Here is a 24,986-nt window from a genome sequence, read left to right as displayed (position 1 = left end):
TGTTATAAAAAGTATGATAATCTTGGTTATTGATACATTTAAGTTGCACCACATTACTTTTGATGCCACTTTCATTTAACAATCCAAAAATCCTAGACACAATACAAGTCTACTAGTTTTCTGCCCTACCTAATTCTAGGGTGGATTGATTTAAATCAAAGTAATGTAAATCACCAGTTTTAATCATGATTTTAATCAGCAAGCAGGAAACTTTGATTTAAATAATTGTTTTAATTGTGTTTTGCATTTGTATTTTTTAGTTACTTTCCTGAAGAAAGGTTGATTCTCATTGGTTGCTAATCATTAAAATGTTGATTTGCAGCTACATACATCCATTACACTACATTTGTTGCTTCTTTTGGTTGCAGAAGTGGCTACCAGTGTCAAAAGCTGGATTAACACTTCACCAAACTCAGGTTCCAGGTGCTTAGTTAATGACTTTCAGCAGTTCCCTGGTTTGACTTTCTTTAAAACTTGACAGCAAATATGTATTGCTTAATATTATTTTTTTTAAATCTAATTTAATTGATTTTAAGAAATTATAATGTAAGATTTATCATAGATTGACAATTTTAAACCAGATTCTTTAAAAATATGCCTGTATTTAATTTAAATAATCCAATTTAAATAAAAAATCAGATTAAAAAATCATTTTATCCCCCTACCAATTCCTCCCCATTTTGCTCAATTCTCCCAAACTTGTTTTCCAAATATACCCCCATTCACACATCTGTGATGGCCTGCATCCTCCTCTTATTATGAGAGTGATACAAATGGCTCCTCTTTATCTAGCCTGGGGAGAGAGAGTCTGACCGATGCCCTGAATATTGGGAGAGGGTTGCTATGGTGGAAAGTGAACACAGCCGCCTCTACTCTGGGAAGCCTGTAATGAGTCAGAGCAGCCCCAAATGGGGAGTTGCTGTCTGGCCATGAGTTACACTGACTCATCATATTCCTTACTCAGGTCTCTATCTGTGGGTTAAAATGAAATGTAAAGCTGTTTTCTCCCTGCAGAAACTACAAGGAATTTATAATTTATTGTTTTTATAATAAGATCAGTGGATGTCTATTTTGATCAGAGGATCCATGTCTGTTTAGTCATCATTCAGTGATAAGATTTGAGACAATACAATTTCCACAAGGGAGTACATAACTATTTATGCATATTACAAACCATTAATCATTTAATATCCCTGAGTTTCTGTGTAAACTCATGTACCACTATTTATAACTAGTAATTCTGAAACAGCTTCCGATGTTCAAAAAGTTAAAATGACAATTTAAATTTAATAATGGAATAATACAAACATTATGGCATTTAGGTATTTAGCAAGGCTGTTTGATTAATTCATCTGTGTTAGCAAAGATACTGTTGCTTTTACTAAATTTTCTTGAATTTACACCTAATATTTTCCTCCCTCAATTATTATTTTCTATAATAAGCTATATTAATTTTCTGATCGAGGAAAACAAATTGTAGGGGATGTTCTGTCATTACTCAGTAATGTAGATCTTTGTGTGAATAATATTGAGCTAAGTTTTCAGTTTCAAAGTTTTCAGTTTTTCTCCAGTTGCTCAATTTTGGTAAGTAAACTGCGTGTTCAATTAATTTTTGATATCTTGGCAAATAAAGACATCAAAGCAGGAGAAGTTACCAAGAGCAATTCCAGATAAGGAAGGACCAGATATGTGTCATTTGAGTCAATCTGTTAGTTCCTCCTGGTAGATTTCACTCCCCAGAAATGTTGTGGTATATGCTGAATCAATAGTGTTGAACTGGATCAATTTGAAGTGTATGTTAATGGAGATTAATTTTAGTGAATCCCACGGATTTTCTGCTGCCACTTATCCTTTAGATCCCTGTCTCATCTAACGTTCACAGGCAATGCCTGAGTGAGTTAATTAGTTATGATCATTTATGTGTCTTGGGAATAATGTTCTTCCAACTCATCTTTGCTGCTTTGATAAATGATATGGGGCTTACACACTAGATATGGCACCTCATACTACTTCATGGCTGGGAATATTTATTCAGTTTAGGTTTTTTCCAAGAGTAATTTTCCTGTAACATGTATTTTAAAAATTCTAAATGCATTATTTTGGACAGAACTGACATTTATTACAGGCTTTTGTTTTCCTAAGCTGCAAACTTGAGCTGAGATTTGTGTACTCAAAATTCCCTTTGACCAATAGGAGTTATGTGTATGCCAGACATGCATGATTGGACCATATCTAGATGACAGCTTGACACCCAAAATTATTTGGACTGTCCATAAGCAGAAGTAAAACACATTAGAGTACTCAGCAGCAAATGTCTCTAGTGAAACACTACTAGACTCAGGCTGTTCCATATGATCAGTTTGAGGTTTCAAAGCTGAAAACACCCACAGCACTATTTAGATATTAGTATTTAGTTTATTTTTTTAATGCTCTTCTTTAAGGTGTGATCTTTGGGTTAGGTCTAATGGGTTAAGTCTGATTTTTTGGATACACTGTAAATTCTTTTGTCAAAGGCTCAGAGTGTTCTTAATGGTTTCTGGGAGAGCTTTAACCCAGTGTTTGTGGCTGTAACTTGCATTAGTTATATATTGGAGATTGGCTGAGTGCTTATTCATTTGCTGTGTACAAAATTAGATATTGGACTGGTGCCAAATTGCAATACAGTGTAACTGACTGGCTGATTAGTAATAATGAAACTGGAATCTGTCAGGGCACCTTTGTGTAATATTATTTTTTTGCAGTGTAAAGTCTCAATATTTAGAGCATAGATCACTTTATTTAATAACAAGTGCAGTGGATTAAACTCTATTAAGCAAAAGAATGGGTGAGCTTTGAAAAAGGTACAAGAATTTTGAGAAATGTAGTCATCATTTTAATGTGCTGTTCTACTAAACATAAGGATAAGAAATGTGCTCCAAAAATCTGTCCTCAACTCCCACCCCAAGATGTACAATTAGAAAGCACTTTCCTGTACCTATTGGGATGGGGATTAGAGGTCCAAATATTTAAAGACTTTCAGTGCCCATTCAGGGCCAAATGCAACTTCCAGTGTAATCAATGTGAATTTTCACGAAAGTTGGATTGGGCCCAGGAAGAGGAGCCAGGATAGTCTCGTGCCCTATTTGTAAAAGTTTGTTTTATATATAGACAAAGCAGAAATTGCTTCACATGAGCATATCATTTGTACTATTAATGATAAAACTGCAGGGATTATTTCTTACATTATCTTAAAAAGAAGTGCAAATGAGAGGTGGTGAAGTCCAGGACGCTGTTTTTGTAAGTATTTATTTTTTGTTGCTTGTCAATAGCTTGTAGTTCTTGTATTTAGTTTTGTATCCAGTTTTAAAATCAATAAAGTTATTTGTTTTTAAAGCTATGGTTTGATTACTTCTTTAGGGAGAGAGGAGAAACATGCTATTATAGTTTCTTTGTAATTCTTGCAATTGTAAGTGACTCTCTGGGATAAACAAATTAAAAAGAATAAATGAGAGGTTACACTTACTGTAAAACAAATAATTGTAAAATGATAAACCAATTTTTTTTATGGTATATACTAATCACATATGTTACATATGCAGATATTAACAAGAAAATAACTTATCACCATGTGTTAACATAAACAATCAATTCAAAATGAATAGACTCCACCCATAATAAACAGTAAAACAATTTACTGAATTACTTAATTTTGTCCTGTGTTTATTATATGTTTTGTCTAGTCTTCTATTTTCTGTTGCTTCCTGGCACAGATATAAAATGAGAAATTGGTATGCTTTCCAACAGTTTAAACAGCTAATAAAATCACAGCATAGATCTTTGTATTAAAGTTGAACAAATGCTCTTTTTATGGTAGGTACAAATGTACCTAACATAAAATCACAAAGTAAGTTCTTTTAAAAAATACATTTAATAACTGTAAAAAGGTAGCTTTTCATGTTCATCTTTGTTGTATTAATGATGTTTTTTATGTACATTTGGATTTATATGGACTATATACTCATCAGTTATTTTATGTGGGTGAACAATTTCTGAAGTTTGATGTAAATCAGAATGCAGAGTCTTATAATATGCAGAACCCCATTACTATAGATCTGATATACTCACAGTATTGATCAGGAATAAATTGACTTAATTGTCATCTTGCCTATGAAAGTGTCATGAACGACACAGATTGTCGTTGTGAAATGTTCACTGCTACTGTTCCATATCACAGGTAAATGTAGGTCTTCTACTTCTCCATTCTTCAGGTGTCAGGTATTATCACATGCTTAGAAAAGGGCAAATGGTCAATAAGTCATGTAGGTTTGTGCGTTCATTCACTTGTGGATTGCAGGGGCACTAGAAATGTAATTCAGTCTTGAAAGTTTATTGTTTAGAACTACATTGTAAAAATCTATTGATTATTCATGTACAGCATGACTTATTCTTTCATCTAATGTTTCTGCGTTTAGGAATAGAGTACTGGAGCCTTGAATTGTCATAGACATTTTAGATTATGTATTTTATGGTTTTCATCTATGAAAGAATAATGAAAAATTTGAAATGGGTCATAAAATGACTGTTCATGTCATTCTAAAGAGGTTACTATTACATCATCATTTCACTAACATTACCTACTGATATGAATTTTATCTGAAGTATTGTTAAGGTTTCTGTAAAAGACTGAGAATCTGAACTTTTGAAAATAACCACCTTTTCAGAAGACTTCAGTATATCTTATGGTTTGTTTTATTTAAACAGTCTGAAATAGGAATCGGCTTGATTCCCCCCTCTCCTCATTAGTGTGTCTGTTATGCACTTTAAATTTAAAGATCATAGTTCAGTGAGTATAGATAACATATCTCAGTGTAGTTGAATGCATTTTTAGAGAGCGAGATGGGTATTATTCACATATAAAACTGAATAGAGAAGGCAGGGGATGAAATTTCCTTCTATCTGATGTAGGCAATCTGTCTAGTTTTTATGGGAGGGTTAAGGAAAAAGGTAGAATTAACACATCTTTCCTCAGTCTTCAGGTGAATGATCAGAGAAATGAAGATGACCAGACATAGTAGACCCTGTACAATAATCAGACCTTAAATTAAGGGAAACTTGACACATTTTTAATGGGAAAAGGAAGGTGGCTTGTACAATAATGATCAGTTCATGTGGAATGTATTAATACATCTTCTCTGTAATCTTTTTCTTTTTATTAAGGACTTGATCCAAAGCCAACTGAAGTTAACAAAAAAATTTCCATTGACTTTAATGGACTTTGGACCAGCCTCCAATTTGCTTTATTCCTATACACAAATAATTAATTCTCAGATGTGCTTCAGACAATCTTGGGCTTCAGGTCCAATTTAGGATGATTACTCTATTATTTCTTAGGTTTTTATGGTGGTGAGTCCCTGACTAAATTCAAAATACTCCTCACAATAACTGTCAGACATAATTTGGCAAGATCTGATTCTTATAATTTTTAATGTGGGTGGTTTTACAACTATTGATTTGATCTGCATATTTTCCTTTTCTTTATTTTTAGGGAGAGCCAGTTTAAAAAATAAATACGATAAAAGAAAAATGTAAATAAGGATATGCCAGGCTAAATTGAAATATGTGGGACAAATCAAGTTCCTTTCTAGGACTTTTATTTTGTGGCTATGTGGAATATTTAGTAACAAGATTCTAGCTTTCTTATAGAATAAAAACCCAATTATTTCAGATGTAAACATTTAGTTAGTCCCTCAGTAGGTAAAATCGGTTGTCTACTAATATTCTTACACTTCTGTACATTTTAGCCAAGGTTCTCATGGGTTTGTAAACTCCTCATTTGTATTCCCTGAACTAAGTTTTTTATGCAGATCTGGAGGGTGGGGAGAAGACCACAACACAACATTGGTATTTGTTTTGTTTAGTTTTGTTTTTGAAAGAACCAAGTTTTCATTCTCCTTATCTACAAATCACAGAGCAAGATGGGACTGAATAGTTTGTTTTAGAACTTGTAAGTGTTCATGTCCACTAATGCAAAAATGATACATTATATGAAAGGGTCGTGGTAGAAACAGCAATAAGAAGCCAATCTCCTTATTTAAAATCTTAAAAGTTATGTCCCCTAACATGTTGTGGTAAATAAAGGGGGGGATAGCTCCCTTTGATGGACACCCAGCCAGCCAGCCAGCCAGCCAGTTAGCTATAAAATCCCTCTTGGTAGCTGTTCTTTACTTGCTTTACCTGTAAAGGGTTAAAAAGTCCCCCAGGTAAAGAAAAAAAAGTGGTCACATGACCAAAAGAGCCAATGGGAAGGTAGAACGTTTTAAAATTGGGAAAGAAACTTTCCCTTTGTCTGTTGTTCTCTGGGATGCAGGGACACGGGCAGCAATACTGTAACCAGCTGTAAGCCAGGTCTGATTACACTGCTCTACAGCCAAAATGCTTCTGAAATAAATGTAGTCATTTTGGATCACTGAGAACGAAAATGTTGCTTAAAATTGTTGATTGGCTCTACTTTTCAAGATATGCTATTGGGTCAGTATATATGACCCTTGACTTGGGAATGGCGGAGGATAAGTGAGTTATAAAGGGAAGGGATCTCAATTTAAACCAGAAATGACTAAAATACATCTTTGACTGGATCTATGAATAAATCTATAACTGGGTTTGGACATACTTGCTTTTTAGGCAAAACAATGAATGATGCAATCTGAAGCTGGTATTGCGTCATACATGATATGAATTGCATCATGTTATTCCTAGAAGTCATGGATGATGCAATCATAACGAAGCTTACATCACTCTGCTGAACAAATTGCCCTATATCAGCTCTAGAAATCATACAGTGTCATGCTCTCTTATTTGTCAGTGTTTGATTTTGCAAAGGGACACATTTCTGTTTAGCCAAAGTGAGCAGAGATGCCTCGTACTTGTGTGAACAGTGCAGATAACTTCTGCTATGTTTGTGGTGAAGTGACTTTTGCATCACGAAAGCGCAGTATAACCACTATGGTTAAGAAAGCCTATCACCTTTATTTTGGCTGCAAAATTGGAGATCAGGACAAGAGGTGGGCCCCACACATATGCTGCAACCCTTGTGCAACAAATCTTCGCCAGTGGTTGAACAGGAAAAGGAAATCTATGCCTTTTGCAGTGCCAATGATTTGGAGAGTGCCAACAGATCATACCAGCAATTGTTACTTCTGCATGGTGCCTCCAGTTGGGAAAGGTGTGTCAAAGAAGAAAAAGTGGACTGTGCATTATCCAAACATTCCATCAGCTATACGCCCAGTACCCCACGGAGAAGGACTGCCGGTTCCTGATGCACCGGAATCATTCTCACTTGAGTCAGACGAGGAAGAGGAAGAGGATGAAACTTCTGGTCCTGAACCATCAATGTCACAGGACCCACATTTTCTCCCATCCTCCTCCTCTGAACCACACCTCATAACACAAGGTGAACTGAATGAGCTTGTCAGGGATTTGGAACTACTCAAGAGTAAGGCAGAGCTGTTGGGCTCCAGACTACAGCAGTGGAATCTCCTGGCAGGTGATGTTAGGGTTTCCATGTTCCGTGACCTTCAAAAGGATCTTGTCCCATTCTTCTTCATGGAAGGTGATCTTGTGGCCTGCAACAACATCGATGGTGTGATGGCAGCCCTCAACATCGTTCACAATCCAGATGAGTGGAGACTGTTCATTGATTCATCAAAGATGAGTCTTAAAGCTGTTTTACTGCATAATGGCAATGTTTTGCCATCAATTCCAGTTGGTCATGCAGTCCATATGAAGGAAACCTATGACAATATGAAACAACTTTTGAGGTGCATAAACTATGACCAACATCAGTGGCAGCTTTGTGGTGATTTGAAGGTTGTTGCTCTCTTGCTTGGTCTGCAGAGTGGATACACAAAGTACTGCTGTTTTCTCTGCGAATGGGATAGTCGTGCAAGAGATTCCCACTAAAGCAAGAAAGACTGGCCACTCTGACAGTCATTGGAACCTGGGAGGAAAAGTGTTCAGCATCCACCACTTGTTGAATCAAGGAAGATTTTGTTACCACCCTTACACATCAAGCTGGGTCTGATGACGAACTTTGTCAAAACACAATTTTCCACAGTGGTACTTGAAGGCTGCTTTCCAAGGTTAAGTGAAGCTAAGGTAAAGGAAGGTGTCTTAGTTGGTCCTCAGATTTGTGAACTTCTTCGAGATGATGCATTTCACCATGCACTGCGTGGCAAGGAAAAGACGGCATGGAAAGCCTTACAGTTAGTGGCAATAAATTTTCTCGGAAACAACAGGACAGACAACTACAGGTTGTTGGTGGAAAACCTGCTCAAGGCATACAAAAGCCTTGGTTGCAACATGTCACTAAAGATACATTTTTCGCACTCTCATCTAGATTTTTTTCCACCGAACTGCGGAGCAGTGAGCGACGAGCACGGCGAGCGATTTCAGCAGGACATTGCAATAATGGAGAAACGCTATCAGGGCAAATGGAGCCCATCAATGCTTGCAGACTACTGCTGGACAGTGACAAGAGATGTTCCATTTAATTAATACAAATGTCAAGCTAAGAATCACCGAGTAGACACTGAATAGGACTAAACTATGTACATAATAGTTTTTTGCCTTTTGTTTCATAATAAATTTTATTTATATAACCCTTTTGCTGATTTTTAAAGTGTTACATAAACAGGACAGGTGAAACATTATCATGTAAAGCAACCATAAACACATGAAAAGTCCTAGATTTACAATTTATGATTAATACTCTACTATCTACACAATATACATAGACATAAAATGTAAAAACTTAAATATCTTAGAAACAGTAGCCAATCAGTTGTTTTAATTGTCATATTTGAATTCAGCACATCAAAATACATAATAAATAGCACATTTTATCTCTGAAGCAGACGACTTCTCAAAAATTGTAGACCAGTGTTATAGATTATCAATTCATATCTCGAACCTACTTATCTGGAGCCTCAGATATTTAAGTAAAATTAGGGAATGTATAAAAAGACACAATTATGGTTATTTCTTTTATTTCTTATTGGCTTGTTGACTCCTCTGTTCTAACCCCAGATGCTTTTGTTTGCTTGTAACCTTTAAGCTGAATCCCCAAAAAACCTATTTTGGGTGCCTGATTTTTGGAATTGCTCTTTTAAAATCAAGCAAAAGCCTATGTTCCAGATGTATTTTCTTTCTTTTTCTTTTTAATAAAATTTACCTTTTTTAAAAACAGGATTGGATTTTGGTGTCCTAAGAGGTTTGTGCATGTTGTTTGATTAGCTGGTAGCCACAACTAATTTCCTTTGTTTTCTTTCTCAGCTCTTCCCCGGAGGGGAGGGTGAAAGGGCTTGAGAGTACCCGACAGGGAGGAAATCCCAAGTATTCCTTCCTGGGCTCAAAGGGTTTTTTTTGCATTTGGTTGGTGGCTGTGTTTACCAAGCCAAGGTCAGAGAAAAGCTGTAACCTTGGGAGTTTAATACAAGCCTGGGGTGGCAAGTATTAATTTTTAAAATCCTTGTGGGCCCCACTTCTGCACTCGGAGTGACAGAGTCGGATTCAGCCTTGACACATGTAGATCAAAGAGGCTTATTATTTTATCCTATAGGTAATTCAGATAATGGAGACTTCTTGTTCCAGAGGGTCAGATATTGTTGAAACTAGTATAGGGATATGTTGTGTCCCTGGGCTATATGGCCTTGTGTGATTATATATACTGCTGTGTATGCAAGCATATTTCATTGGGTTGGCTAAGAATATGAACTAGGAGAGCCTGATATCTCTTTCCATTCTATAAATTGACACCAGAGATTGGCAATGAGATTGCTCCCTCATTCCAGTAGAGGAAAGCATTCTTTTTTCAGGTTATTTGTTAGGCAGAGACATGGATGTGATATTTTATTGCAATTAGAGGAATATAGACTGTATTTTGAAAAAGCAAATAAGAAAAAAGTCCATTATCAAGTGTTCTAATTTCAAGAATGGTTTCTTCTGTGGTACTAATAGATTTTTTTTCTCACTGTTAAAGCAATTAATGCAGAGTCAACACTTGTTCACCTGGCCCCAAGGCAGACCACTGTCTTCAGTAACACGCCACTTTCCTAGTGTAGAGAGTTCTGGTATGGAGGGGGTGAGTTGTGATTGGTTGGGATACATAATGTTTGGTACAGAGAAAGATAGACCCTGGGTAGTTGACAGCTTGAAACCTCCCATAGGGACAGTTATTCGGTGTGATGGCTTGGAACCGTCAGTTTCACATATTATGTATTGTGCCGTTAGGGATGCCTATGAAGTAACTTTATTTATATACCACCTTTTCTCAAAATGGTGAGGGCGCTGTACTGCTGAATACATACAAATACAATATAATAAAACATGCTAAACTGTCGCCCTTTTAAGATACAAATAGTTAAAAACAAATGCGTGAGTCAAATTTTAGAAATGTGAAGATAGTGACTGAACAGGAATGTGATAAATAAAAGGTCAAGAGTGGCCATTCTAAACACCTGTGGGGAGAAATAAAACTTTAAGATGTTTTTTAAAGTGGGATCAAATGGAGGTGTATTTTGGGGGAAGGAAATTACATGTTATAGGTCCCACTGCAGTAAAAACGTTGTTTGCCTGTCAATGTCAGATATAGTGGCAAAATTCTAAGCACTGGGTAGTGTGTGAGTACAGAAATCCATCATTAAAAGGCATGAGTAGTAGGCCCCAGAATTTGGAAAGCCAATTGTAAAGGGCTTTTAAAAGCAAGCATGTCAGTTTTAAGTTAATCTGCCAGTATCTAGGCAGTCAGTGTAAATCTTGCACAGCAGCTCAAGACAGTGAGCAATTATGCCACTGTACTCTGAACAAGTTGCAAATGATTGAGTGACACCACAAAGAGCTCATAAAGAGAGAATTCACCAACTGAGTTTTGTGGGTATGAGGGCATGTTTTGCTGTTCCAAATTTATCACAAGCTACATTCACTGACCAACAAAAAACCCCAAACCTTCTCATTAACAAGGAGTTAAGATTGCCCAGTGGTATCTTGTGTCCTTCCAAACATCAAGTTCAGCAAAACTTGAAACTTTGAAAATCAGGAGAGAGAGTTAAGGTACATGTCTGTGCAACTTTACCTCTGTGCAAACAGTAGAAATCAGTAATGCAGAGTTAGGGTATTTAGTGTAATTTGCTTATTTACAAAATGTATACGACTTTTGTTCCATTTAACAGAGGTGGTTACAAACTGTACACATGCTATTTTCTTGCAGAAATCTTATGGCATCACTGCCCAATCACCAAGAAGCAACTCTTATCATCTAACTGATTAAACATACTGCTTTCTCTTCCAGTCACAGCCCATGGGCTTTTCACCTGGGAAACTCCTAGTCCAAGGCTCCTCACCTAGGTTCAAGTATTTTGAAACGTGATGTGGGCATTAACCTTCCTTTTGTGAACCCACTGAATCTCAGAAAGGGTTTGACTTCCCATTCACAGGAAAATACTTTAACCTACATGATCTTCTTACCTACTTTCAGAATTAGGTACTGCGTGGGTATTGTAACTCATTTTATCCTGGGTGCTTATACATCAGTAAGGCATAACATGCACAACATTAGCATTTGTTCCCGTAGCAATCATCATTTTGCTAGCATTGAGCCAGATTCTGCAAAGTTCTGAGTGCTCTCAATTCTCATTGACCATTGGATTTATCAGTACAGTTTAAAAGTATGCTTCAGATTGTATGTGCTGCACTTGCTCTCTTTCAAAAAGAAGCCACATCTGTTTGCTCTGTAAAAGTTACATATTAATGAATAAAACAGAAGAGCTGTTTCATTGCCATCTTTAACACCCCATTCTAAACGGTAGAGACTTTATTTCATTATTTGAAGTGGAATGAGTGATAATATTTCACTTACATTACAAATTGTGGAAGGTCTATTGAATTAATGGAGTGGGTGATCTAATGTATTGAGACAGCTACTGTTGGTGTCTGATTTATTCTGCAAGTTAGTTACCATTCATTTGCCCTTTGCATTTGTTTATAAAATACATTATATCAGAAAAGTTGGTGTTTATTATTGAATATTTTAGTATGATCCACAATGTGCTAGGTACTGTCAACACACTAAGAAAGAGGGTTTATATGTCATTTAGAATGTATCTTCTTAAATTCTAGCCATTAATTGTTGCAATGCAAAGATATCTGTCATATAAGTGAAACACAAATTAAAGTAATATAATCCTTGTTAGAGTCTTAAGTTTTTGCTGAAATGTGTAATCCTTTTTTACTCTAAAATATTTACCTCTTTTTTATTACAGAAACCTTTGAAATGCTAATGAGACAGGCTGAGAATTACACAAGCATGCTTTTCTGCAACACATACAGAAACATGGCTGTCGAGGCTGCTACTGCTGTTCAAGAGTTTTTTACAGATGTGGGACTCTTTGTATTTGGCATAGACATTAGTACAGAAGAACTGGTGAACAGATTTTTTGACACCCTGTTCCCACTAGTCTATAATCATCTGATTAATCCTGGTCTAACTGACATTTCACTGGAATATTCAGAATGCATTCGAATGTCACAAAGAGATATCAGTCCTTTTGGTAATGTTCCAAAAATAGTCATGGGACAAATGGGGAGATCATTGTTATCCAGTCGTACTTTCTTGCAGGCCCTCAATTTAGGGATTGAAGTGATCAATACAACAGATCATTTGCAGTTCTCTAAAGACTGTAGCAGAGCCTTACTACGAATGCAATATTGCCCCCACTGCCAAGGAATGACTTTAAGTAAGCCATGTATGGGGTACTGCCTGAATGTAATTAGAGGTTGCTTAGCTAACATGGCAGAAATTGACCTTCACTGGCGGAGATATATTCAGTCATTGGAAGAGTTATCCAGTGCAATGCATGGGACATATGACATTGAGCATGTACTTCTGAACTTTCACTCAATTGTTAATGATGCTCTGACACAAGCTAGTATCAATGGACCAAAAGTAACTGAACAGGTAAGCACCTACCTATTTTCTATCTTCCATGCTTATTGGAAACACAGCACATGGAAACTAACTTAGAAAATTGATGAATATTTGATCATTGTTATACCAATTAACACAATGTTTGTGTCCAAAAAGGGCTTCATACAGCAAAACAGTTGTACAAAATTGTCAGTTTTTTCTTTAGTTATTCACATGACTTGCTATTTTCTCAAATACTGTATTCACAACCATAACAGAAAGAGGAGTCACCATTTTTTTAGCATTTGCAGATTTTTTTTTTCAGGGTGAAAAGCTAGTTTTCCAGTTGTGGAATGAACTTGTAATGTTTACCAGAACCATCTAAACAGTTGAAGTGATAATGAAAAATGTTTCACACTTATGAAACCACAACCTGATTTTTTGTAATCAGTTGTGTGAGAATTTATTTACACAAATCAGTAGAAAACTCTATTTTACTTCTAGCTTTTTGTCATTTTGTCCATTTAGCCGTCACACTTTTCAGTGCATTCGCTGAATGGCCTTTATTGAGAATTCTACAACTGTTGAATAAACAAGAAAATCCTGAGTTCTGTTGAGTAAGAGTGAGTGCTGGAAAGGGTAATTAAGTTTGGTGTTTTAAAATACTAATAAGCAAAAACTAAATTGCACGGTGAAAGCTAATTCCAGAGACTTTCTGCTTTTGTGAAAAATGCTAGGGATTAGGCAAATGCGTGCCAGATTTGGTTCATAATATTAAATGAACTGCCGGACTGGTGAAGGTGTTTATTACTCTATCACATACATTGTAACAGGTTTGGAAATCTCATGGACTTTATACCATGATCGAAGCCCCTTATTTTCATGAACTAGAAATATAAGATCTGATGTCTAATATATATCTAACTATAAAGATGACAAGTAATAAACATCCCTTCCCTTTAGATGCCAATGGTTTGTCTTCAACATCTATGGCCATAGGTAGATTTATTTGAATATTATATTAGCATCAATGGAGTGTACATTTCATTTGGAACGAATAGCACATCCTTCCTTGGGGACATTTCAGGGAAGAGTAACTTGCATGAGAAGCTAACTTAGCTATGAACACATGAAAAGTGCAGAGTTTTTTTTTAATACCAGGGCATTAGTTAAAGCTAATGTAGCTGCAAATGAATGAGGCATATCTATGCCAACAAATGTTAACTCTTACTCTGTTATGCTTATTCCATAGTATGTTGTGTAAGTACACTTTCACCTATAACTTCCATGGGTGCTGCCATCATAGTCTGCTCAACTATCATGGTGATGTGGGTAGCATAAGAACCTAGAATAGAAAGATGCGGTTTTTTTTAGAGGATGTACAGATCAATTTTTGGTTGGATGTGACTGTGATATGGTGTGGTGTCGCCTCAGGTGCCAGTAATAATGCTAGGACTATCACAAACTCCCTGTCACTTGGTTTACCTGCTGCTGAACTGGCCTCTGTCCACAACAGAGCCTTATCTAATAGACTAGTGCCTGGTTCTCCTGCTCAATTCCATGGAATAGAGGGGAAAATAATGGGCTGACACATCTAAAGAGGGGGAAATAGTGGGCTGTTGCCATTGGCTGCAGGTTGCTGTGCCCTAACTATTGGGCTGTCATTCCCAGATGCCACTGTAGGTATGTTAGTACTACAAAGGGAAACTTTATGGGAAGTTGAGGCTATTCAGAGTCCTTGGAAGAGTTGACTTACAAACCTGTCCCCTACCAGGCAGTATAGAAGGAACACAGATAATATGGGCAGTTGAATTAGTCCCTGAAGTACAACTGGATGAAATATTACTTTGAAAGTGGTAGCTGGAAAGTGGCTGCCCACAGGGTAACTGTGGGCAGCCACTGACTTCATCTCAGAAATCTACACGTGTTCTAGCTACCACTTTCAAAGTTATATTTCATCCAGTTGTACTTCAGGGACTAATTCAACTGGCCATATTATTAATTAATAATATGTACATCCAGTTGTACTTCAGGGACTAATTCAATTGGCCATATTATTAATTAATAATATTATTTATTTATTAATAATTATTAATTAATAATATGGCCAGTTGAATTAGTCCCTGAAGTACAACTGGATGAAATATAACTTTGAAAGTGGTAGCTAGAACACGTGTAGATTTCTGAGATGAGGTCAGTGGCTGCCCACAGTTACCCTAGAGCTATCTTCATGATTCCCATCCGGCTCTTTCTGAAGTTAGACCCCTGACTGGTGTCAGGCTCCTTCATTTTGGAAACAAGAGGCTCTCAACAGCTTTGGTCAAAATGAGTCATTGGACATCGTCGAGAGGGGGTTCTCTATTGAGCTGTGGGAACAACTTTGTCCCATTCCTAATCTCAAACGGCCCATGGAGATGATAGGACATAAATGAAATTATCTATCACCTACTTCAGATCTTAGCCATTCAGTCTGTTCCCCTCCTATATCTAGCCTCAGAGACTTGGGAACAGACAGAGCAGAGTCCTATCTGAATAGATTCCTGAAAGAGATTTATCTTCACACTCTCATTTTACTATTGCACAGACAATTCCTCTATTTTTCTCCCCCACTCCTCCCAACTCCAGTCATTACTGTTACCCAGACATATCCTCACTTACCTGAATTAATTTGGTGGCTCTTCACCTTTTCCACTGCTCCCCAGGACCATACCAAAGATAGGAAGGTGAGAGTTACAGCAATATTGATGCCATTCTGGCTGAAGAGTCTCTGGCTCTAACCTACCATTGAACCTTTCAGTGTGTCTGTCTCTCAGAGTAGGTCTGCAATTGCAAAAAGTCAGTTTTCCATCCAGCACCAGACTGGTTGAAAATGGATACTTAGATGAAGTGATTACCCTTTGCATAGACCTTAAGAAGTGAACAAATATACCATGAACTTTGCACCAGCCAGCAGAATAACTATCATGTTAAACAAGTTAAACACAGCCTTAAGTTCCTTTTCTTAATGTGTATGTGTATGCACAAGAGTTCAAACAAAATAATAAATATCATATATAAAATAAAAGGAAGTTTTAAATAAATTCCAGCATGAACTGTTTTCTTAGAGCAACAACCTTTACTCTAGTCCGACAAGCTCATAGAACACAACCTTGAAATCTCATTCTGCTCCTTACAATATTACCCAGATTGAACCACTGCAGGAGGTGTCATTATTTTTCCTATCCATTAAAGCAGACTTCCTTATAGCTACTGTCTCCTGTCAGATGAAATTTTCATTTTCATTTTACTGATTAAGTCAGACAAGTTGTCCTCAAAGCTGTCATAGCATTCACTCCCAAAATAAATTAAAGGCGTACTCTTCATTCTATTAAACATCAAACTCCAATCCTTAGGAGCAATGACAGTCTCAGGGCAGAGAAGTAATGCATTGAGATCTGATAGGTGGCCACCTGGTCATGAATATATACATTCATCAAATTATACATATTGGTTATCCAGTCTTTAGCCAGTGTCTTTTTTATTAGCAGAAGTCTTTTTCACTCCTAAGTGCCCACAAGAAGGACGATATATACTGTATAAGATTGTCCGTTGACTTGAGCTGTTAGCCAATAGTTATTGATAAGTTGTTTTCTTAAGGAGAAGAAATTAATTGAGTCAGGAATTTAATTGGTGCCATCCTGTTTGTTACACACAAAGTCCTGTTTCCCTGAACACAGTAGGAACAAACAACAGGAGGCAGTTTTGTTGCTCTCAATTTTCAAGCCTGCCTTTCCAGTCAGTCCTTTGTGTAAATGAAACTCTTTATTGACTTCCTTCTGGGGCCACACTCACATTGCTTATCTGGCTTTCTGTTGGCTTTTCTGTTTGCTTTCTACTTCTGATACATACAGACACACACAGCCCCACCAATCAATGCCCTAGACTCTTCATTTTCAGTCAGTCCCAGGGAACTCCTCTTATTCTGTCGGAGTTAGTTATTGCTCAGGCTTTCCAATCTGATCCAATGCCTTGGGCAGTGGATTCTGTTGTATCAGCTATCTTACTCCAAAAAGGACTTAAATGCTTCTTCCATTTAGCCTGAATGAAAGTTGGTAAGCATGCACATTGACTTCAGTGCAGTCAGTGGTCTGTAGGGATCAAAGGGATCAAAGACACACTTGTGAGCAGCCACAAATACCCTCCTACACAACAATAATATTTTGGATGTCCAAAAGTCCTCCTTCCCACCGCTGTGAAAATCCCATTATAATGGATCTGTGTACCTGAGCACAGTGAAGAATAGGATAAGGTATCTGTGCTTAACTAAAAATGTCTTTACTTCAACTAATAAGCTCCAGAGATCTGGCCCACATTGAAGACAAATATGTAATCAAGAATAGAGATGGAAATGCACATCCGAATATTTGAGTTTCTTTCATTATGGGGAATGAATGCTCAGCACAAGGACGTGCTTTTTTCTCAGGATATTATTTTAACACAATCTATAATTTAGGAAAGTACAATTGAATTAATCTCACTGTGAAACTTGTCTCAGTTGGAGAGAACTTCAGCAGGTGGGACATGCCCCTGTTGTCAGTGACTGATACAATTGGCTTTACCCCCAAACTCCAAGCACTCTGAAGTACACATTGTAATGGATCTGTGGCACTTATTACTTGTATAAAGGACATTCTCAGGTAATCACAGATGAATTTTCTTAATCAGATGTCAGTTCCGACATGAGTTTTCTAATACAGTGTGTTGGCATGGTTCCCTTATGGTAAACACAATTACCATTACATTTTCTCTGGTGACTCTTTAATTCACCCAATAGTGCCTAACAACTCTAAAAAGGAGTCATTACTATCTATTGCAGTATTGCCAACGCTCACACTTGTATCACAAGTCTCACTGTATTAAGTATTCTTGTGAAAGCCCCAGCTCTTGGACACAAATGAGTATACAAGAATATCAGCTATCATGTAAAATAAATAAATACACCTCTATTCCGATATAACGCTGTCCTCGGGAGCCAAAAAATCTTACCGCGTTATAGGTGAAACCGCGTTATATTGAACTTACTTTGATCAACCGGAGCACTCAGCCCCGCCCCCCTGGAGCGCTGCTTTACCGTGTTATATCCAAATTCATGTTTTATCGGGTCGCGTTATATCGGGATAGAAGTGTAAAAGTAAGGCCAGGTCTATACTACAGACTTATATTGGTATAACTACGTCGCTCTGTGGGTTGAAAAATCCCTTGAGTGACATACCTATACCGACCTAACCCCTGGTGTAGACAATGCTAGGTCAGTGGGAGAGTTCCTGTTGACATAGCTACCACCTCTCGCAGAGGTGGATTAATTAAGCTGACGGGAGAAGCTCTCTCGGTGTAGGAATGTCTTCACTTAAGTGCTACAGTGGTGCAGCTGTGCCGATGCAGTGTTTTGAAGCATAAATCTGCCCTAAGATTCTAGCCCTCAGTGTTGCAAAGAAAAGCTTGTACATGTGATTGGAGTGTAAACATAAAGGCTCAAAAAATAAGACCTATAAAATTCAATCAATTTTTATATTTTAAAATTTCATATTTTTTTGTTGTTCCGAGTCTAGTTTTTGAATACCTGGTACTGACAGTACTGCTGCTGTATTGAGGCCTTCTCAGTTAGGATCAGTTCAAAAACCTAAAATACAGTGGGAGTCTTTCCATTCACTTCTTTGGGCTTTGGATGAGGTCTTGACTCTAATGCAGATCAGGGCAATAACCTGGCACAAATCGTCTCTCAAGGTTATAGTTTGCAGTTTTTTTGGTCTTTAACACAATAGACTATGATTCTTTGAGATATAATGGTCTAGTAAATTAGTGTAGCTTTTGTAAATGTGTTTTATGTCTGTGGGTTAAATGGTCCAGGCAATTTTTGCTTAGAAATAGTTAATTCAGATAGGCAATAAATGTTTCTCCACGTAAAATAATTCATTGGGTTTTAGAGAGAAGGGGTCCTGAATCCTTTGAAAATTGGCTCATTAATATTAATTTACCAGAGTGACTCATGAACTGTTCATCACACTTTGATAAGCAGTTCATGCATCAGTGGTTCTAACAAATTCAGCATAAACTATTGTGAGTCAGCAAATAATGACTGTCTCATGCACTCAAAGCAATCTCTGCAGAGTTAGAACGGAGTCTCTTTAGCAGTAACTGTTTGTGCTTTTAAGAAGTAAGGAGAAAAACAAATGTGAAAGGTGAAATTTGGAAATGTTTTATTCTATGTATATGCTGTATACAAATTGTAATATAGATTCCACTTTGTGCTCTGAGTATAATGGTAAATATATATATGTGTGTGCGTGCGTGTACATGCATATGTGTATATATGAACCTACGTTGTTTTTCTAATATTCATATGTATTTTATATACATATATGAATGTATATTCAGACGCTAACATATTATATGTGGTACACGTTGCAATGCCTACTGTTAAGGTTCTCCCTCATAAGACCCCGTTTTCAATAGCTTATAACTTTGCCAAATTGCAATCAGATGGGCTGAAATTTTCCATGTTGGGTGTCTACCTCTGGCTAACTTTTGTTTGAAAGATCATCTAAAACAGTTCAGCCATTTCCAAGAATGAGTTTAGGGGAAAATATTTTTTCCCATGTTTTGTCCCACCTCTCAAACCATTTTGTTGAGAAGCTCTAGTGCTTCCATGCTTTGGAGCAATGGCTCGAAAATTGTCAGGTGAATTGCTTTGGTGACATGGTGTGTCCCTGTGAAAAATTACACTGCTCTACAGCCAAAATGCTTCTGAAATAAATGTAGTCAAACTTTACTAATTCTGGGTCACTGAGAACGAAAATTATGCTTAAAATTGTTGACTGGCTCTACTTTTCAAGATATGCTATTGGGTCAGTATATACGACCCTTGACTTGGGAATGGCAGAGGATAAGTGAGTTATAAAGGGAAGGGATCTCAATTTAAACCAGAAATGACTAAAATACATCTTTGACTGGATCTATGAATAAATCTATGACTGGGTTTGGACAGTACTTGCTTTTTAGGCAAAATAATGAATGATGCAATCTGAAGCTGGTATTGCGTCATACATGATATGAATTGCATCATGTTATTCCTAGAAGTCATGGATGATGCAATCATAACGAAGATTACATCACTCTGCTGAACAAACTGCCCTATATCAGCTCTAGAAATCATACAGTGTCGTGCTCTCTTATTTGTCAGTGTTTGATTTTGCAAAGGGACACATTTCTGTTTAGCCAAAGTGAGCAGAGATGCCTCGTACTTGTGCAGATAACTTCTGCTATGTTTGTGGTGAAGTGACTTTTGCATCATGAAAGCGCAGGTAACCACTATGGTTAAGAAAGCCTATCACCTTTATTTTGGCTGCAAAATTGGAGATCAGAACAAGAGGTGGGCCCCACACATATGCTGCAACACTTGTGCAACAAATCTTCGCCAGTGGTGGAAAAGGAAATCTATGCCTTTTGCAGTGCCAATGATTTGGAGAGAGCTAACAGATCATACCAGCAATTGTTACTTCTGCATGGTGCCTCCAGTTGGGAAAGGTGTGTCAAAGAAGAAAAAGTGGATTGTGTATTATCCAAACATTCCATCAGCTATACGCCCAGTACCCCACGGAGAAGGACTGCCGGTTCCTGATGCACCAGAATCATTCTCACTTGAGTCAGACGAGGAAGAGGAAGAGGATGAAACTTCTGGTCCTGAACCATCAATGTCACAGGACCCACATTTTCTCCCATCCTCCTCCTCTGAACCACACCTCATAACACAAGGTGAACTGAATGACCTTGTCGGGGATTTGGAACTACCCAAGAGTAAGGCAGAGCTGTTGGGCTCCAGACTACAGCAGTGGAATCTCCTGGCAGGTGATGTTAGGGTTTCCATGTTCCGTGACCGTCAAAAGGATCTCGTCCCATTCTTCTTCATGGAAGGTGATCTTGTAGCCTGCAACAACATCGATGGTGTGATGGCAGCCGTTAACATCATTCACGACCCAGATGAGTGGAGACTGTTCATCGATTCATCGAAGATGAGTCTTAAAGCTGTTTTACTGCATAATGGCAATGTTTTGCCATCAATTCCAGTTGGTCATGCAGTCCATAGGAAGGAAACCTATGACAACATGAAACAACTTTTGAGGTGCATAAACTATTACCAACATCAGTGGCAGCTTTGTGGCAATTTGAAGGTTGTTGCTCTCTTGCTTGGTCTGCAGACTGGATACACAAAGTACTGCTGTTTTCTCTGCGAATGGGATAGTCGTACAAGAGATTCCCACTACATCAAGAAAGATTGGCCACTCCGACAGTCATTGGAGCCTGGGAGGAAAAGTGTTCAGCATCCACCACTTGTTGAATCAAGGAAGATTTTGTTACCACCCTTACACATCAAGCTGGGTTTGATGAAGAACTTTGTCAAGGCCATTGACAAAACACAAGCAGCTTTCAAGTACCTCCATGGAAAATTTCCAAGGTTAAGTGAAGCTAAGATAAAGAAGGTGTCTTAGTTGGTCCTCAGCTTCGTGAACTTCTTCAAGATGATGCATTTGACCATGCACTGCGTGGCAAGGAAAAGACAGCATGGAAAGCCTTCCAGTTAGTGGGAATACATTTTCTCGGAAACAACAAGGCAGACAACTACAGGTTGTTGGTGGAAAACCTCCTCAAGGCATACAAAAGCCTTGGTTGCAACATGTCACTAAAGATACATTTTTTGCACTCTCATCTAGATTTTTTTCCACCGAACTACAGAGCAGTGAGCAACGAGGACAGCGAGCGATTTCACTGAGACATTGCAACAATGGAGAAACGCTATCAGGGCAAATGGAGCCCATCAATGCTTGCAGACTATTGCTGGACAGTGACAAGGGATGCTCCATTTAATGAATACAAGAGACAAGCCAAGAAGCGCCGAGTAGACACTGAATAGGACTAAACTATGTACATAATAGTTTTTTGCCTTTTGTTTCATAATAAATTTTATTTATATAACTCTTTTGCTGATTTTTAAAGTGTTACATAAACAGGACAGATGAAATATTATCATGTAAAGCAACCATAAACACATGAAAAGACCTAGGTTTACAATTTATGATTAAAACTCTATTTACACAATATACATAGACATAAAATGTAAAAACTTAAATATCTTAGAAACAGTAGCCAATCAGTTGTTTTAATTGTCATATTTGAATTCAGCACATCAAAATACATAATAAATAGCACATTTTATCTCTGAAGCAGACGACTTCTCAAAAATTGTAGACCAGTGTTACCCTATCTTGGCCAGGTTATAAACTTTTGAAAAATCTCACTTTGCACATATTCAGAGACTTGATAGGGTTTGGCAGCTATACACTTTGAAGATTCCATCTGCACTGAGCATTCTGTGTCCCCCACAGTTCCTATACATAACCAAACTGCACATGCAACATCCTCACACAGTGACTGACCATACCCCAGCCCAGAGGTGCAGGGGCTGACTAGCATTCTCCCTGTCATTGCTACTATTAGCGTCCAGGTCTGCTGTGCCACTGCCTACCAAAACAGAGAGCAGGAAGAATGTCTCTTTAAATTTGCCCTGCTGGCACCCAGGTAGCATGGAGGGGAAGGGGTGAAAAATCTGAGTCAAATGCAAAGGGTTAAGAAATGATGCAGTGCACCAGGAGAGGGGTTAGGAACCGGAGCTGGCAGGAGTGGGGTAGGACAGGATGGGCAGAAAAGGAGGGGTGGGGGGGGTGTCAGATGATGCAAGAAGGGCAGGACTAGGAAAGAGAGGGACAGGAGCCAGGGGTGGGAAAGGGAAGAAGCAGTGGAATGTGGAGGATAGAAGTGGTAGGGAAACATGGACAGAAGCTGGAGGGAGAGGAGGTCAGGGTCAGGGCAGGTGATAAGCGATGATGTGGGGACAGGGGCAGAAATTGGATGGGGGGGGGGAATAGTAGCAAGGGAATGGACAAGGGGAGGATGTGGTNCAGAAATTGGATGGGGGGGGGGAATAGTAGCAAGGGAATGGACAAGGGGAGGATGTGGTGGAAAGAAACAGAAGGGCAGGAAGAAGCCTAGAATTGAAAATATTATTCCTGAGTCTCAACATTCCTTTGCTGTCGAGCATTATATAGTATCAGAGGGGTAGCCGTGTTAGTCTGGATCTGTAAAAAGCAATAGAGATTCCTGTGGCATCTTTAAGACTAACAGATGTATTGGAGCATAAGCTTTCACAGGTGAATGCCCACTTTGTCAGATGCATGTAATGGAATTTTCCAGGGGCAGGTATAAATATGCTGGCAAGAATCAGTATGGAGATAACGACGTTAGTTCAATCAGGGAGGGTGAGTCCTCTGCTAGCAGTTGAGGTGTGAACACCAAGGGAGGAGAAGCCTCCCTGATTGAACTAACGTCGTTATCTCCAGACTGATTCTTTCCAGCATATTTATACCTGCCCCTGGAAATTTCCATTACATGCATCTGACGAAGAGGGCATTCACCCGCGAAAGCTTATGCTCCAATACATCTGTTAGTTTTAAAGGTGCCACAGGACTCTCTGTTGAGCATTATATAGAATTGTATATGTTCAAAACACAGTTTCCATGAGCTCAGCTGCAGTTTTGAGCACTCAACACTTCTGCAAATCAGACCTGAATGTCTCAAGTTGGGTAACCAGAAAATGAGGATCACACTGGGGCCATCTGTGAAAATTTTGGTTTATGTGACTTGCCCAGAATATCGCAGGAACTCTGTGGCAGAGATAGTGGCAGAAAGCAATTAAGATATTATGATGACAGAACAATATTAAAGTGTATGAGGAAATTAATAATTCTGTCTTCAGAGCAGGGTTTGGATGGTGCTCATTCAGTGAACAACCATCCATTCTGTGCACTGAGTGAAGTAGGAATCCTATGAAAAGAACACTATGTGATCATGTAATCAAAGACTGTATCATAATGTGCATACACAAGGGAGCCGAATTAAGGTTATATGGGCAACCTTCATTTCCTACTTTTTAAGTGCCTCACTTTGCAACCTTAATGATACTCTTTAATGTAGTTATTTTGTGTGAAATAAGAGTAAGAGTATAGTAATATGAGGTGGAATTTTCAAAAACAGTCAACTTTGGTCTAAATCTTTTCCAACTCCCTTTAACTTCAATGGTATTAAAGTTAGTCCAACACTGAATGCTCTTGAAAATCCCATCCATATTTTCTGAGAAATTCTTAAGCATCTTAACAGTGGCAAGAGTTCTAACGAATAAAATATTTGCTTAGAGCTGCAAGAAGATTTAAGTTCTCTTAACTAGTCTCAATCTGTGGATTTACAATTTATGTGAACATTTGTTTTTACTGTCATTGATATTAAAAAGCTTCCTTGTGTCATTAAATGTTAGCAGAAAGGATGAGTTAATGGGCAATACAAGAATTTTATTTCTTTATTGATCATTATTATCCAAGATGACTAGCTATAAAACACATAGTTTGGATTGCTATAACACATTTGCACATAAAATTTAATATTTCATTGATGAGCCACAAAGTGTATAGCATGTTCACGTGCAGTTAGGTTATAAATGGAAGATTTTCATTCTTGGTTCCCTCTGTCACTTGTCAGTCTTATGGAGGTATTTTTTATCAGGTCCTTTCTAGCCTAAATTTGTACAACCTTATGGGCCATGCACACCCCAGAAGGCCAAATATAGTAGAAATGCACTGACCCAGCCAACTCAGGCGATAATTTATCAACATGTTCAGGAGTTTGGAAGATCCTCTGAGAGAGGTGTGTAGTAGGTCCTAGCCGGGGCTCGACCCTTCCGGGCAGGAGGGGAGCCACACCGACTCACTACTGTGGGAACAAGCAGTCAGTTAGTCCCGAAACTCCGGCTCTTTGGTGCAGAGTCGGAGCAACCACAGTCAAAGCTCAAGAGCCCAGGCCCTGGATCAGGGCGGGGCAAACACAGTTAGCTCAGGCCCTTGTTGCAGGGGCTGAGCGAGCAAACAGTTCAAAGCCCAGGCCCTGGATCAGGGCGGGGCAAACAGTT

The 24,986-nt window shown here is 38.1% G+C and overlaps 1 protein-coding gene across 1 annotated transcript in view; it reads left to right on the top strand.

The window, feature by feature from the left end:
- The window catches only part of GPC5 (glypican 5), a 1,030,278-nt gene that overhangs the window by 168,195 nt on the left and 837,097 nt on the right, over positions 1 to 24,986 (top strand). Inside the window, exon 3 of the mRNA XM_034758271.1 lies at positions 12,294 to 12,988. Within this exon, the coding sequence (XP_034614162.1) occupies positions 12,294 to 12,988 (695 nt within the window). The remainder of the gene's footprint in view (positions 1 to 12,293; positions 12,989 to 24,986) is intronic.

Source organism: Trachemys scripta, chromosome 1, assembly GCF_013100865.1.
Source record: "Trachemys scripta elegans isolate TJP31775 chromosome 1, CAS_Tse_1.0, whole genome shotgun sequence".
NCBI lineage: Eukaryota > Metazoa > Chordata > Testudines > Emydidae > Trachemys > Trachemys scripta.
The sequence above is the reverse complement of the archived record's forward strand: the minus strand, read 5'-3'. Positions and strand labels throughout refer to the sequence as shown.